The sequence below is a fragment of the Benincasa hispida genome, chromosome 12 (assembly GCF_027475165.1).
Source record: "Benincasa hispida cultivar pf3 chromosome 12, pf3_genome.v1.1, whole genome shotgun sequence".
Lineage (NCBI taxonomy): Eukaryota > Viridiplantae > Streptophyta > Magnoliopsida > Cucurbitales > Cucurbitaceae > Benincasa > Benincasa hispida.
This window is the reverse complement of record NC_143489.1, coordinates 66,246,718-66,264,978: the sequence shown is the minus strand read 5'-3', so window position 1 is coordinate 66,264,978 and position 18,261 is coordinate 66,246,718. Positions and strand designations below refer to the sequence as shown.

Here is an 18,261-nt window from a genome sequence, read left to right as displayed (position 1 = left end):
TTTAATTTGGTAATGAAAATAATATTTTTGTAATCGATCGTCTACTGTTTTTTATTTTATTTTTCTTAATCTATGTCTGCTTTATGGGGTTGCATAGAGCGAACTAGTAATTTTATATGCATGCAATGAACCAAGTGAATGAAGTCTTAATTGACGTAACATGATAGCAGTAGATTGATAAGTGTAACAGGAATGCAGTTATAAGAAAATTTAAAAAATCAACATTTGGACCGATCAAATAAACACAAATTGATAAAACCATCGGTATTGTTATCATTGTCGACTACACAATGAGAATTGGTAGATCAGTAAGACTATCGTATGGGGTTATAAAATTGTTAAAATGTCCTTAACATCTTCCGATGGATGCATCCATCAATCCATATCTCCGAATTTCCAAGGGTAAAAGATGAAAATTCGGCAAAAAATGTTCTTACAAAATGTGTAGATGCCACTATATAATCAATCACAATTAGATTGAGGACCTTCTTAAGCTCAATCAATTTACAAGATTTGATTACGGATGGTATAATGGACCCCACATTTAATTGTGTTACATATGGACATGTAAATAAAAACTAAAGTAATCAGATGGGACCCACTAACTAAATTGAGCTTGATTTATACCCATTCCCCACAGGTAAACATGGCTTAAATGTGACAGATTCATAATTCTAAGTAAACGTGATAAAAAGCAGTCCAATTACGTTTGCAATTTTGGCCTATTACAATTGATCTATCAATGAAATCCCATTACAATTACACCCATTTCCGTTACGAATTGGTAAAATGTGGCCTTAATGCAATATACGTAGAAATGTTCATTTATCTCATAGGGACCCGACCACAAATGTGGTGGAAAATCCTCGATTGAACGAGAAATGAGAGAGGGAGCAGAGAAAATTTTTTCTTCGTTGGCTAACGAGGATGAAGAATACATTTCTCGACCCCAACCCCACTCCAGCTCGATGACTGTAAAATATACACATATATAGATATACTAATAGGAGTTTATATATATATATATATATATATACTCATATTAACAGTTTATATTATGGTGAATGTGAGTTATATATTGGAAATTTTATTTGGTGAAAAATAAATTTAAAAGTGCTTAGAAAATGAATAAATTAAGAAAAATGGACTAAAAACCCCGTAAGGAATCCCACTTTGATCCCCGCAGAGAATTCGCAGGAATGGAGATAGACGTCTCTATATGTAAAATTTATAGTTTATTTAAGTACGCAAAAAAAAAAATCTACAACAGATTATAATTAATATATCAAACCGTTGTTTACCTTATTTGACCAGTTTGTAAATATTTGAGGAGAAAATATGAGATTATCCATTCAAACATACCTCCACTAATAGATCTATATGTTATAAATCACACCCATATCATGAGATATACTATTTCGACCTAATTTATAACGTGATAAGGATGTAACTCTTTATTCAAACATATCTTCAACACTAAATTGTGATTTCTCATATCTATAATCTACTTAACACCCATACACAAAAGATATATATCACTTCAACCCAAATGAATAGGGATTATGTAAACTTATGAGGCCATACTAAGGATATAAAGTTTCTCCCCTTACTTTTTTTTTTCCTTTTCAATTTTATCACTAGGAATATAGTTATAATTATAACTCCAAATTTTCAAATTTGATCTACTATCCCTTTTTAATATAACTACGCGATGAAGGATCGATTCTTCGACAGATGAGGAATCAACTCTTTGATCTTTAGATTATAAGTTCAAATTTGATAGCTCACTGTCGGAGAATCAAAATTTTAATGGTTTACACTATAAGTTCAATTTCTTAAATAAACTATAAACTCAATGTTTATAGGGTTAATATGTAAACGCGACCCAAATTATAATAACTTCAAATAATTTTCAAAGTTGAATAATTATAAATTCAATGCTTATTGTTTAAGGTCATTTTTCAAAATTTTAATTTGAAAAAAATAATTAAAAAAAAAACTCAAATGGGTTGTTACATGGAAATAATTAATAATAATCTTTATCTCTCATCGTTTACTATTTTCCATTAAATTTCATGTAATAACCCATTTGAATTTCTTTTATTTTATTATTATTTTTTTTTACCATTTGTGAAGTTAAAAATTCAACCTTTGATCTTGAAGTCAATGTTAGGTTTTATCATAATAAAATCATGCTTATATTTGTGATCAATTTCAGTTGAAATTTATTATCTTATTTATTTAAGTCTCATTTGATAATTATTTTGATTTTAGTTTTTATTTTTGAAAAATTAAGTTTCACCTCCAAAATTCTTTCTTTATTATCTACCTTTTACTCAAGGTTTAAAAAACCAATCCAAATTTTGATAACAAAAAAAAAATAGCTTTCAAAAAATTGTTTGTTTTTTTTTAATTTGGCTAGAATTTAACCATTATAATTGAGAAGATATAAATTATTGTAAGAAATGTGGATATAATAGACTTAATTTTCAAAAATAAAAATAAAAAACTAAGACCCTATTTAATAATCATTTTGTTTTTTATTTTTATTTTTGAAAATTAAGTCTATGAACACTACTTTCACCTTCAAATTTTTTACTTTATTATCTATCTTTTCACCATTAATTTAAAAAATCAAGTCAAATTTGAGAACTAAAAAAAACTGGCAAATTATTATAAGAAATATGGATGAAATAGATTTAATTTTCAAAAATAAAAATAAAAAATCAAATAATTATCCAATAATATCTAAATGATTATTAGACCGCTCTTAGATTTCTAAATTTTTTTTAAAAAAGAAAAAAAATAATAAACGATAGAACTTTTAAAACTCAACGTGGCGTCTGGTCGTTACAGGCGAGAGAAGATTGGGCGGCTCATTGGCCAAGTATTTCGTTGACAAATTTATATGATTATTCAAATATTAGAGAGTCAAACAACATATATTTATCTTATTGAAGAGAAAAAACAGACAATTCAATCTTAAAATTTGACCCATCATTTTTATTTTGTTTTTAATATATAAAAGTAAAATAAGCTTCAAAATCTTTTTTTCTTGTTTTGATGTATCTTTTTACCTTTTTGCATTTTGTTGTTGTTGTTAATTCCTAAATAGTGTTATGAATGTAATTATAATTTTTTGTGGCAACATATATAAATTTTATTAATATATTATTGTAATTCCCTCCTTAAGTTTTAAAAAGAACATCTCACATACAAAAATAAGAAATAAATTTTTTTTTGTGTAACTTAAGCAAAATTTAGAAATGGAATGGTTATACAATCTGGTTTAAAACGTTTTAAACAATATTTATTTATTTAAAAATAAAAATTGAAACGTATGGATGAAGATGTCTCTATATAAAAAAAAGAAAAGATCAAATCGACTTTGTTATAAGAAAAACGCTACTTGAGAATGATTATATTTGAAATCTTTGAGCTATTGTCAACTTTTTTTTATCAACTTAGTTTAATTTGTTAATACATATGCTTCTAACTACGAAGTAAAATGATTGAATTTGCAAAAAAAATTGAGGGAGAAAAATTGGTTTTAAGCCATGGATGAAAGTATTAAGCTCCTTTTAAATGAAGGTAGAATTATTAATATTATTATTTTTAGATTCTATTATCAAAATGGTAGATATTGCATTATTTTTAATTATAATAAATATGGAATACGAAGATTTGAACCTTCGATCTCAATAGTAATAACAAATACCAATTAAATAGTTTTTTTTTTTTTTTTTTTTTTATAGAAATTCAAGTTTTATTAAGCCTCAAGGGTAGTTGGATGAGCATACATTAGTTTGAGCTGTGGTTGACAACGGGACGAGATAAGGTCGGAGATGTACTTTCCATCTCCGTCCTTGTAGGGATTTGTAATCACCGTCTCTATCTCATTCCTTATTTTGAGAGTCAAGGAATTCCCGTTCGAGGTTCGGGTCTCTACAGAGACAAATTTTTTGTTTATTTTTTATTTTTAATTATTTGTTTAGTTAAAATCAATTAAAATTTAGTATTTATATTGAAATTATAAATATTATAGATAACAAATTAGTATTATTATTGTTTTATTTATTTAAGTTAACCATTAAAAAATATTTTAGAATTTTTTAATTCTAAGTTTAATAAATAAAAAAATTGTGAAATGAAATTTGGAAAATAACAAAAATAATACAAGCCCATTGAGAACAAGTTGTTATTAATTGTTATTAATGCTTATGACGACGTGGTATACTATTTTGACTCATTGAGAACAAGTTTGTGAGAAGATATCAAATACATAACAAATATGTAAGCTAACTTTGCTTGTTTTTTTTTTTTTTTGTATAAAGTTTATTTCATTTTAAATATTATACTATACTTTTTGGCAAATGTAAGGCAATGACGATTTTCAGTCTCAAAAGAATTTGCAAAAGACTCAAAAAACTACATTATGAAGAATAGTAAAGGCAAGTATAAGAGCATTAAAAAAAATTAATAGGATGATGTATATTTAGTGCATCTGTATGATAGGTATTAATTATTGGTTTTGTATTGTAGTGTCATTTACAAGTGGGAACTGTCGAATGTGGATATTATGTTACGAGATATAAGCGAGAAATTGTGACTCAAGAGAAGAATATTATCATAGATGCGGTATGTCTTTAAACTATTTATATATATTATAACATTATAAATAGTGTAAATAGTGTAAATAATGTATATTTGACTTTTTATGTTTTATAGATTGATACGAGAAGGTCGTACTCGCAACTTGAATTGGATGAAGTATGCGTGGAATGTGCTAAATATTTAGGTCGCCATATCTGATGGGCTCCCAATAAATTTTGTGTATGTGGCTACATGGAAATACCAAAAACTTCTTTTTGTGTAAATATTTTATTCATAGCCATTATAGGTTATATACTTCAAAAAAAATATGTGGTGGAGGATATAATTTTAGTCTTGTGATTTTTGGAATATATAGCACATATGGATTAGTCTTGTAATTTTTGAATTATCATATATTAGGGCGGGTTGATAGAGTATATACTATTGTGGAATGGTCTTGTAAATTTTGGAATCGTTCTATATATGAAAGGTAATAGAAGAGTGGAATTGTTAAGTTACATTGGATACATTGGGCTAATATGTAGACTTGAAATATGTGCAACTGTTTATTTTAATTGATGAAATTGTCTTATTGGAACACATGTAATGCAGGAAACGAGAAATAAAAATTAAATTCGAATGTTTAATTTGAAAAAAAAATTATAGATTACATTGGAAATGTGTTAAGAATTAGATTACTTGTCCATTATTTCATGTCAAGATAAAAATATATTTGATAAATAAAATATGTCAAGAGTAATCACATATACGTAATAAATGTCAAGAATTAATCCACTTGACATGTCATCAGTGTCATGTGTATTATCTTTCTTGACACGAAAATTATATAAAGAAATATTTGTCTTGACATTTTTTTCAGAATTAAGTTATCACATTATACTTAATAGTTGAATACTCGACGTTTTTATAAGCGTCAAATATACCCTTTACTTGATATTGGAAAAACATCACGTAATCCAATTTCTGTAGTAGTGTCCGTTTATAGATTATTAAGGATCCGCTTGATATTCATTTGACTTTTGGTCTCTGAATTTGAAAATTAAATTAGAAACATTATTTCTACTTAATATTTTGTTCGTTTTATTTCTATATTTTATTAAAAAAATAATTTTCAATTCTATAATTTAACTAAGAATTCATTTGTTTCTTAAAATATGTAAAAATCAGGGTGAAGAAGTTAGAAAAAATCAAGCATAAATCTCAAAAATAAAAAATAAAAAATAAAAATAAAAATAAAATCATTACTAAATATGACCTAAGCAAACACACTTTCATTACATCTTCCATTTTAAAAAAAAAAACATATTTGTGAATGAACTTTTAAATTCAACTCTGTATTTCCTAAAGGAAAAAAAAACACTATATACTTAATTTTGAAAATTGACAATTTCACCGACAATCTTTTTTTTTTTTAATTGTATATATATTTTTATTAAAAAAAATTGAAAAAGAAAATTGAAAAAGTATATAACCTCAAATTGATCTCGTAGAAATCCTTGTGAGACATCTTCTTTACTCAACCGCCCCTTATATTCTTCCCCTTCCACATTTATCCATTTCTTCTTTTTCTTTTTCTGTTTTTTTCATTTTCAGTTTAACTCTCTTTCTCTCTCTCTCTCAGGTACTTCTCTCTCTAAAATTTCTTCTTCCTTTTCGCCATGGCCGAACTGTTTCTTTTTCTTCACAACTCCAACGAAATCCATTTATCTTTCAAAATTAATTTTGATTTCAGACCTAGTCGTTGCCCTAATACGACTCGGCCGAGTCGAGTTCAATTTCTATTTCTGAATCCCTCGTTTTCTTCTTCTTTTTCCTCAACCATGGCGGCGGCTTATTAATTAATTTATTAATTTTTTTAATTTAGTTAAAAAAATTAGGAAATCAGATATGGCGGATCATCAAAGAGACGGAGGAGAAAACTACTTCCCATTGGCCTTCCATCAAAACAAGGTACATTCAATTCACCTTACTTTTCATTTTTCTTTTATAATTATTTTTATCTCCCCTTAAATTTAGCCAATCGTTTTGGATTTAATATTATAGTTTCCTATTTAATTTTTATTAAAAAATATATATTATAGTAATATTTAAAGTTTAATCATTAAGATTTTTAACCAAATGGTGTAGTTAAATTTCATATATCTAAACTTAATTTAACTTAATTTTATGAACTTATTAGTTACAAATTTGAATATTTAAGATCGTTAATAAATTTGCTATTTAGTTTTGCGAAGAATATTAAAGGTTATGTCAACTACTTTATTTATTTAAAAAGTAATCATATGAAAAAAGTTATTAAATGCAAAATTAAAAAATTATATTTACTTATTATTTTTATTTAGTTATTTAGACAAATTTAAATTTGTAATTTGACCCGAATAAGTGGGTCAAGTTTAAACTATTTAGTATTTAATGACTTTATTAAATTTATTTTAGCATATTAATGAATGACCAATAAAGCAAAATTTTACATAATTTTTAGGGAGGTCTTTGCAACTTGTAAGTAAGAAAAACATAGAATTAAGTCATTTTCTTTTTAAACTTTTTTTTTTCTTTTTTAAAAAGGTAACTTTCTTTTTTATTCAAGGAAAAAAATGCCAAATACATGACCACCAATGAAATTTGCGTGGCTTTGGTTGGTGGCCCCATAAAAAAAATATTCAATGGGCTGTGTCGTTTCTAAATCTTTGGATGCACGGTGAAATTATCATTTATATATATATATATATTCTACATTAGTCGCTTTTTTCTAATAATTTATTCTTTCATAAATCCTAAAACTTTGAGAATCTTAAATCCAAATTATTGTGAAAAAAAGTTTGGTCTGTACTTTAAAATTTATTTTACTTTTTATTTATATGTTTCTTTTTATAAATTTTATATTTAGTTTTTTAAAATTAACTTGTATAGAAATTGATTAAATAATAATAATAATTTTGTGAAAAATAAAATAAAAGGCTCGTAGAATCAACTTTTACTTGTCAAAAGCAATGTTCTCGTTTTTTTTCCCTCGTTTTATTCTGCCACTTGGTATTGTATTTTAATATTTAATAATGTGACGTGGTTTGATTTGATCCAAAAGGGAGTGAAAAAAAAAACTGAAAACTGAATTTGTTTTGTCTTGAAATTACATTATCCCCTTGAGATTTTATATTTTAATTAATTTCAAGATGTTTCATTTATAAAATCAAGCGTATTATAAGAAGACATTGTATAGACTATTTGATTTTTTTTAATATTCTTGAATTCGTGTTAGGATGCTTGGTAAGATTGATATTAACATTTTTTTTGTGTGTTTAGAATTACTATTAATGCAAAGATAAAAGAGAAACATAAATCATAAAAAAAAAAAAAGGAAAATTCTTATAAAGAGAAAAAATCCAAAAAAATTTACACTTTATACAAAAAGTTTTAAAGTTGGAACTTTTTATTATAAAGTTTAAATATTTTTAAATATTTTATATTTAAAAAGACCCCTTCAAAAAACAACCATTTATTTACTAAGATTAACAAAATGAAAAAAAAATTATCTTACAAATGGTTTTTCCAGGTTTTTATTTTCCAAATATAAATTTATCTTAAAATAGATTTAAAATGGTCTAATTTAATGAATCAATAGACATTTTACTAATTTCTTGAATTTTTTAAATTGTTTAACAGTTCATTAAAATTTGAATTTTTTTCATGGGTCATTGATAGTTGGAAATTCTAAAAATTAGTTTATTAGACACAAAATTATTTTTCTTTGTGATGAGACCTAAGGCTTTAACTCTGGATTAAACATATCCATGTATTTTGTTAAAAAAAAAAAGTGAAATAGGTTAAATATCTATTGTACTTGAATTATAAATTCAGAAACTTATTAGACGCAAATGAAAAATGTACGAACTTACTAGACACAAATTAAATTTACTTAATATTTTTTAAATTTAATATTTTATTTAATACAAAATTATAAAAACATACTACAACAAAAAATATTTTTAAATATTTTTTAAATTTAGAGATCTATCCTACACGAATATAAATTAACATATTTATAAATATACTACGGCAACAAATAATGAGGTCCCACATTTTAATAATACAAAGTTGGACTATGGAGGTCAACTATTCATCAAAGGGCGCACACCCACATGCCTTTGGGCGTTGGGATATCTTCTTACTTCCTTTGAATCTGTCGGTAGGGTGAAATGATTCTTACGGTGTCGTTTTTTTTTTAAAAAAAATTATGAAATCAATTAGTTGACATGTATATAAAAATAAAACAGATTAAATTATAAATTTAGTTTATAAAACTATCTAATAAATTTTTAAATTTTTAATTTTATATCTGACAAGTCATTGGACTCTCAATTTTGTATCAAATACGATCCATCATTTTTGATTTTTTTTTTTTAAATAGAGAAAAAAGTTATTCTTTAAATATAATTTGAATTTTATGTATCGTTTCGAAATTATATTTTGTGTTTAGCAGATCTATGATTTTTTCGAGACTAAAAAAGAAAAATAGCAATCTTGACTAAACGGAAAAAAAAAAACCTTTTCCCCTTGAGCAAAAAATGCTGCTTGCGTCCATCTAAAGAGTGAGTTTCTTTACGTTGAAGTCACGGATATATATATATTTCCGAAAATGTTTTTCTTTTTGGAGTAATAAATGGGATACTTCTCCTCCCCACATAAAGTATTTTCCAACACTTTCATTTAGTCATATTTATGTGATCAGCTTATTAAATATTATCACTATACAAAAAAAAAAAAAAAAAAAAAAAAAAAAAAAAAAGAGGCTTAACATATGTATTAGATTAAATTTGTTCCAAAAATATCCTACAGAGTAAAATTGTTCCCAAGAAAACCGTTTGGATCTCAGTTATTATTTCATGGGTATAGATATTAAATATTTGAGATTTGAATGTCTGAATTTTAAAAGTCTGAAATAATTAATGTCTGTGTTTGGATATGCAATTTAACAGTGTGATATTAATTAATTATTTAATCTATTAAAATAAAAAAATACTTTTACCTTAAACGTAATTAAATTATTTAAATTAATTACTAAAACATTTAAACTAATATAAATTATTTATTATATTGATAATTAATAAAAATAATTTATATTAAATAGTTAAGATGACATAATATTATTTGATAAAGTATCCAATGAAATTTATTAAGTTTAAATAATATTATATTTAATAATTAATTAAAATTAGTATGAGTAAATAACTTATATTAATTTATTAATTAATTAGGTTATATTTTTATTGTTCAATCTCTCGGACGTATAAATCAGGTATTAAAAAACTCATGTCAAATGGGTTTTAAAATTTTCCGAATAATAAAATTTTGGATTTGAAAAAGTGAAATGATGTGAAACAAACAAGAATACTAAATGTTTGTCCGAAATCCCATAGAAAAACCTATTAAACAAACGGGGTTTAAGGGTATTTTCCGTTAAAATAGGTAATGAAAATTGGAGTGTGACAACATATAAGTAAAGATTAAAACATAGGACAAATTGCAAAACTTATCCTCAAAGTATGATGGTAGTTGCAGTTATACCCTCAAATTTCTAATTGTAAAAATTGAACTCTCAAACTTATACAATTGTTAAAATTGGACCTACAAATTTACATAATTGTAGAAATTGTGTAACAATTAGAGGGTTCAATTTGTATCACTTGGAAGTCTAATTTCTATCACTATTATAAGTTATTTAACACTTTCATAAGTTTGATGGTTCACTTTTTATAATTGAAAATTTGATGGTATAATTGCAATTATCACCATACTTGTGGGGTAGTTTTTGTAATTTGCCCAAATATATAAGTGATGTTATTTACATTTATATAGAAGATTAAGTCCATTGTTACCAATTATTATATCTCAATATATATGGTTAAAATCTTTTAGGTATCAATTTCTGCACATCAATCATCACATCAATTTACGTGAATTATATTGTAAATGCCATCACATGTCTTTCAATTTTTACACATTAATCTTTACGTCAATTTTCATTTGTTTTTACGGGAAATTTTATGGAACAAGTTTCATAATCCAAAATATAGCCGTTTAATGGCATGAGTAAAACCTACCTTAAGGTTAATTTAGGGATATTTTTTAGAATTGAAGGTAAATAATATTGAGAAATTTATGGTATAAAAATAAATTGAATACAGGAAGCAACAGGAGGAAATGGAAACAAATATGGAGGACTTGCGCCAAAAAAGAAGCCATTGATTTCAAAGGTAATAAATGGAAGTGGTTTCACCAGCTTCAATCATTCCTCTTTGTGAATTTTTTCTAACATTAATTTGGTTTTATATACTTTATACACAGGACCATGAACGTGCCTTCTTTGACTCTGCGGACTGGGCCTTATGCAAGGTACCATTTTTCAACCCACCATTTTTTCCCCTAATAAATTAATAAAATAGTAAAAACCAAATAAGTTTAACTTGGGGTCGGATTGTTCATTAAAGATGTCTACAGGAGGGGACAAGGACGAGAAAACTCTTTCCGTCCTCATTCCCTATTCCATTCTCTGTCCCTATAAATTTCCTCGTGGAGAACGGGATGGAGATTCCCAACAGAAATTTTGTGGGGATCGGATTCCTCATGTGGAAAATTTCCCTGTCATCATCTTTTTCTAACAATTCTTTTTATTTCAATTAAATATATTTTTTTAATAATTCCTTAAACATATCCAACATAATTTTCATTTAAATAAAATATTATCAATTTTAGTAATAAAAACAATAATACACATTCAATTTAAAAAGATATAATTAAAATGCTAAATTCTCATAATTTTTATAAAATCTAAGGAATTAAAGTAATAAAGTCTTAAACTTAAATAATTAAAACCTCCATAATGATCCTAATAAAGTCTACAATATTAATATTAATATATATATATATATATATATTTATAATTTATATACAAAAGTCGGGACGAGGTGGGGACACGGGCTGGGGTCGGGGAATATATTCTTCGTCCCCCGTCCCGAATTGCAAACGAGAAAAAAAAATCCCCACTCCATTCCTCGACATTTCTAGTGTTCATATAACACAAAGAAGAATTGGATTAGGTAAGATTTATATAAATCTCTTTCTCGATTTAGGTTGGGCTAGTGCTTTTATAAACTAAGTGGACGTTTGAGGTACTGAGTTAGTTATTATAATATTTGAGCTATAATAGTCTGTACTTTAAAGTGCAAGTTATTTTAGTCTAAGTAAGAAATAATAAAGTTGGAAACACCAATTATTCTAGTTGGAGTCCCAAGCATAGAGTAAACTAATAGCCCACCCCACCTACTTAAAGTTGGGGTCTAAACATTTTTAAATGGTTTGGTTCAGTTTATGGGTTCAAAAAGTAAATTTTTGGTTCAATGGCTTTTTTCTTCTTCTTTGTAATTCATTAAACCAATAGTTAGCCACTTAGAGCATGTGTTGAAATTGATTCTAGAATAGTTGAAATCACCTCTTCTTTTTTTTTTTTTTTTTTTTTTTTTTTTTTTTTTTTTAATTTTCAAATCACTATAAACATATTTTAAAATTAATTTTGAGTGATGAAAAACGTATTTTAGAATGATTTAAAAAATAACAAAAGTGATTTCAATGATTCTAATCACTTCAAAACATCTATCAGTTTCTATGTAATCTCGCCTTAAAATAAAAAAAGACTTTTCTACCTGGGCTCATTAAGTTTTGTTTTATTTTATTTATTTATTGAGAACCGGCATTAAGTTTTAATTGATGTTTATTTAATTAACTTTTAAAATAAAAATTTATACGTAGGGAGCTTATTAATGATTAAGCTATTAATTTATGTTTGTGTCTGGTCTCCGAAGCAGCAGGGAGCAGGGCTCTGTAACAGTGTGGCCGTTGAAAAACTACAGCCTAAACTTCAGGTAATCAACTTGCCTTTACTTTGGTGGATGTGTGCATGTTTATATATTATATTATATATATATATATATATATATATATATATATATTGGTCCATATGTTTTGAATTTCGTCTGATTTTAATCTTTCTGTATTTTTGAATATTCAATTTTAGTTATCGTATCTTTGATAAATCTTAAAGTTAATTCTTAATATTGGTTTATTGTTAGTTTTTTTTTCCAGAAAATTTGTTATTTAATAGCATTTTCACTATAAATTAGGAAAATATTTCATATATTGTATTTCTTTTACATAAAAATTATTATTATTATTATTATTATCTAGTCAATTTTGATTAAAAAAAATTAAGTTTGTAGTATTAAATTTAAAATTTTATTAAAAATAGAGGGACTAAAATTAGATATTGAAACTACTGACATTAAAATTGAGCAAACCCCAAAATATAAGGACCAAAATGATAATTTGACTTTTCTATATATATAATTAAAATATCATTTTGGCACTTATATTTTATTGTTCGTTTGTTTTTATATTTTTTAAATGTTCAAATAATCTACTACTTCTAATAAATAGTAAATTTAATCATTAATATTAGTTTTTTATTATTTTTTATAGATAAATTTAAAATTTATTAAAAGTACATAGATTTGGACGAAAATGAGTTTTTTTTTTTTTTTTTTTTTTACATTTATATTTTATATATCAAATGTGAGTGTTCCCTTTCGTTTTTTAATTTATTTTTGATAATTACCAGAGGACCCCAAAGCCACAGCTTCCACCAAGGAGGCCGGTGTGCACATCCGAGAAGGGCAATATCGTAAGAAAAGAAAATCTGATTTAAAAACTTTAATAATTGTTTTGCCTTAAGTAAAAGTAAAACTTGACTTTGGGTTTTATGGTAACGCAGGTAGAATTAATAGAGAATTAAAAGCCTATGTGAAGAAATCTCAGAGCAAAAGGTCTATGGAATGGAAGGATTCATTTAATTGTGCAATTTTTAGCAGCAAAATTAATTCCAAACAACCTTTTTCTTTTCTTTTTAAATGAAGATGATTGAAATATTTGTATCATTGAAATCGACTTTTAATTTGGGATATTTTATGGTTTTAATTTTTTTGGATAAATCACATCTGACTAATTGATTTAGGAAATTTAAGTAGTATGGTTCTATTCAAGACAAGTAAAATAACAAGTTTTAAGTTTGAGATTTGAACTTTCAATATGTAAGCAATACTTATGTAGCGAATTGAAATATTAGGTCAAATTCAAGACTAAAAAAAAGAGTTCATCACTAAATTTTGAGAGAACACTCTCAAACCACCATAATTTTATTTCAAAATATGAATCAAGAAGTTTCTCTTTATATTAAAACCCTAAAGTGGTTATTTACCGCTTTAAAAAAAATTAAAACATATAATTAATCATACTTAAATGCTAATGTTGCTGCATATTGTTTAACTTGTTTGACGATGGCTAAGCCTTATTTTGATTCTTTGCTAGTGTATTTTCTTCTTGCTAAATTTCTTCTATTCCTTTTTTTTTAAAAAAAAAAGAAAAAACAACTTATACAATTTTTTTTTAGTCTAACCAATTATACAAATGACCTAACTAATATTTCACATTGTTGAGATATTTAGGCCTTAATTTATGTATTAGGCATATATTTAGACTATAATTAGGAAATTTGGTTATCTTCCTTTCTTTAAATTCCTAAATCTCAAGTTCATACAAAAATTATTCATTCAAATATTGTTTCTACATGGTATCAGAGCTCAATCCCTAAAGTTTTCCATTTTTCAGTTGTCATTGTTGTTCGATCTTTGTCTCTGTTGGTGGCCGATCGATTTAGATCTACGCTTCGATTCACTCCAATTTTGTTGTTCAGATTCTCCATAAGTGAACCTCCAACCGTTCCAGTCACGCGATTGGTCAAATTTTCAGTCCAAAACTCGATCCCCGATTTCCAGTCCAGAACTCGACCCGGTCCAAAATTTGATCCCGATCCAGAACTCAACCCCCGGTCCCCGGTCTGGATCGATTTTCGGTCTAGAACTCGATCCTCAATCAAACTCGATCTCTAATTCCTTGTCCAAAACTCGACCCTCGACCCCTAGTCTAGAATTCAACCCTCGAATCCCCGATTCCCCATCTCCAATTCGATCTAGTACTCGATCCAAGTATTGGCCCGTGATCCACCATCAATAAAGGCACATCTATCTCCAATTAGTAGCCCAAGTTCGTTTCTACTTTGCTTTTGTCAAGCATAGTTTTGGTTTGACTTTGTTAATAGGTTTCAACCCTATTCTATTCCGTTTTCAAATCTGGCATTCATAAATCTCTGTTTCAGCTAAAAAATTCGTGGGTTCTGTTTTAGATCTTTATGAAGGTATCTGTTTCCAACCTAGAAGTTTACAAGTTCCTGTTTCTAGTTTAGAAATTCTCTGTGTGCCAGTTCTTCATAGATTTTCATAGAATTCGTGGGTTTTGATTCAAAATTGCTTCTTTCTATCATCTAGTTATTTCTATGACCTTGAATTTAAGAGAGGGTGTTGATATATTTAGTTAATTTATGTACTATACATATAATTAGACTATAATTAAAAATTTTGGTTATCTTCTTTTCTATAAATGCCCTATATAAATCTCAAGTTAATACCATTCAAATATTTTTTCCACACACATCAAATTCCTTTCCTTATACCATTTGAATTAGCTTAGCGTTAGTACTAAAAACCAAAAAGGGAAGATTGATTGTGAAACGCAGCCTTAAAAGTGAAAAACAGATGGCTTTCTTTTCATCCAGCTGGTTGTTTTCTTTCCAGTTTGGCTTCTAGGTTTCGGTCACTTCAAATCACAAGTGTTTTAATTGTCAATAATATAAATAATCACGAGTGTCCTAGAACGTTGGAATTTGACACGTTGGTGGTTGAATCGTTTTTCTTCTCCTTTTTCTTTTGTAAAATTACAAAGAAAATAATTATATATCTTTTTCAAAGTTAATACGGAAAAGGGGAGAGAAAAAAAACAATGTCTGAGCAGTGACCGACCAATGAAGGGGCACAAGTTTATATAAATATAATTAGATGCATTCAATATAATATTCAAATCATATCATAACATCAAAATGATCCTAACTAACTGACTTACGGAAAATGGCATATTCATAATTTTAACTGTAAAATTTTAGTCCATTTGTGTCATATATATCGTTCTTGAACTTTAAAAAATATAAACTAGATCATTGACAACTTGATTAGTGTGTCTAATATGTAGTACCAACATTTTTTTTTTAAAAAAATGTAATCATGGGCTACAAAATTGAAACATAAGAGATAAACGAATATAAAAACATAAGAGATAAACATAATAGATCGAAGTCTTTTATATTATAAAATAGATAGGAGAAAAGAACAAACATAAAAACATAAAAGATAAATGAAGAGAAGAAATTAGAGAACATATGTATTATGTTCAATTGAGAGTGCCTTACAAAGGCACCATACACTACTATTTATAAGACATGGAATGGAATGGTGTATGTTACAACATAGAATTCAGTGGGAGGTTTTTTATATTTGATAACCTAGTAGGTTATGGATATCTATAATATATTATAATATATTACATTTATAATACCCCTTAGATATTCATATTATAAAAAATAAATGTCTTGTTAAAACCTTATTAGGAAAAAAATCCAATGGAAAAAATCTTAGTGAAGGAAAAATAGTACATTATTTTATATACTTTAGTGACTCCCTCATTAAGAACCTTGCTAGGAAAACCCAGTGGGATAAAATCATAATTAAGGGAAAAAGAACAAATTTACTCCCCTTTATGAAAACATCACTTGATACTCTTGGTTGTCACATACAATGTTGTGTGTTAACTTCTTAAATGTTGTTGCAGGTGACACCTTCATCAATAAGTCTTCCAAGTCATCTTTTAAAGAAATTCGTTAAATAGTGATGTCGGTATTTGATGTTTTATCATCTTCATATAAATAACACTATTGGCTAGCCTTGTACACCATCAATATTTTAACATGATTAAAGTAGTTGTTATGATCTGCTTCGCATAATACAATTCATAAACTACCATAATACAAAAATTCTTCTTGATGTACTATATAACTTGTTTAAGATCTAGTTCTTATGCGTTAGATAAGTAACCTGCATCTTCACAATCAACTAGATCACAATTAGATTTATGAGAATAAAATAAATTCATATAAATTAATTCTCAAATAAAAGCATAACATATTTTTAACTCTACTCTAATATCTTTCTTTGGATGAATATTTTATTTATGCTACGACAGATAGCATATAAACTAGTAAAGATATAAGTGCACTTATTTCCCAAAAACTATGGTTCTTCAGGACTTAAAGTTCTTCATTATCTTTCTGACATCAGATGATAACTTTTGACACCAAGTGAATGAACCATTATAGGAATGTTTAATGGTGGAACTAGTTCATATAAGATTATATATATATGGATACAATTCCATCTGCTTCATGTTTTATTTGCAAGTTAAGGCAAAACGTATCATCTCAATTTATTTCTTAAGAAATTCTATTTGCCTTTGAAATCTCTTCAGGAGTTTATGTTAAAATTATCAACATATATATAAATAATACATATAATAAATCTGAGGTTGTGATTTCTTTATAAAAACATATGAACAAATAGAGGTTGTTTTTATACCATCGTATCAACAAATATTTAATAAAATGATTATATCACATTTTTCAGGAATGTTTTATATATAATTCTTTAATATTTGAATTATATGAATTTGATACCTCTAATCCTTGGGAAAAGAGGGTGGGAATGGGAATGGGTTTACAAAGCCCATGTTTAGTTGGTCGGATTTGTTTATTTACCTTGGAAAAGGCAATTCCTAGATATCTTTTACCCACACAAATGAAGGAATTGCATACCCATTGAGAAGTGTGGGTTTTCATTTCTTCTTCCACTTCCTACCACGATTTTCCTTCCTTCCAGCCGTGAAATCGTATAGCATTTTGTTACTCAGCGATCGTGTAGCATTTGGTAAGCGACCGTATAGTATTGGTAAGCGATCGTATAGCATTTTGTTACTCAGCGATCGTGTAATATTTGGTAAGCAATCGTATAGTATTGGGTAGGCGATTATATAGCATTTTGTTACTCGACGATCGTGTAGCATTTAGTAAGCGATCGTGTAGCATTTGGTAAGCGATCATATAACATTGGGTAGGCGATCGTATAACATTGGGTAGACGATCATATAGCATTTTGTTACTCGGCGATCGTCTAGCAGAGCTCAGCGATCGTGTAGTAGAGCTAAGCGATCGTGTAGCATTTGGTAAGCGGTCGTATAACATTTGGTAGGCGATCGTATAGCATTTTGTTACTCAGCGACCGTGTAGCATTTGGTAAGCGATCGTATAGCATTTGGCAGGCGATCGTATAGCAATGGGTAGGCGATCGTGTAGCATTTTGTTACTCAGCGATCGTGCAGTGGAGCTCAGCAATCGTGTAGATAATTTAAGCGATCGTATAGTATTTTGTAAATGATCGTGTAGCGGAGCTCAGCGATCGTGTAGATAATTTAAGCGATCGTATTGTTACGAAATTGTCAATTAAAGAACACACAAAAAAAGGAACGTAGAGATAAAGAAGATCGACACCATGATATACGTAGTTCACTACAAATTCTGAATAGGTTTCGGGGCGTTGCCCCCGA

General features: G+C 27.1%; 1 protein-coding gene across 4 annotated transcripts; it reads left to right on the top strand.

Annotated features, from left to right (window-relative positions):
- The first annotated feature begins 6,112 nt into the window (after positions 1 to 6,112).
- Positions 6,113 to 13,652, top strand: LOC120092824 (uncharacterized). Of its 4 annotated transcripts, none has more exons than XM_090308702.1 (7): positions 6,113 to 6,235; positions 6,492 to 6,564; positions 10,797 to 10,865; positions 10,957 to 11,004; positions 12,474 to 12,530; positions 13,283 to 13,345; positions 13,436 to 13,652. In XM_090308702.1, exons 2-7 carry the CDS (start codon positions 6,502 to 6,504, stop codon positions 13,454 to 13,456), a joined length of 321 nt encoding a protein of 106 aa, XP_090164828.1. In that variant the 5' UTR covers positions 6,113 to 6,235; positions 6,492 to 6,501; the 3' UTR covers positions 13,457 to 13,652. The 4 variants fall into 4 exon arrangements, with proteins under 4 accessions (XP_090164828.1, XP_038906959.1, XP_038906957.1 ...); XM_039051031.2 differs by having other exon boundaries at positions 6,116 to 6,235; positions 6,479 to 6,564; XM_039051029.2 differs by having other exon boundaries at positions 6,119 to 6,235; positions 6,479 to 6,564; positions 12,471 to 12,530.
- Positions 13,653 to 18,261: the final 4,609 nt, after the last annotated feature.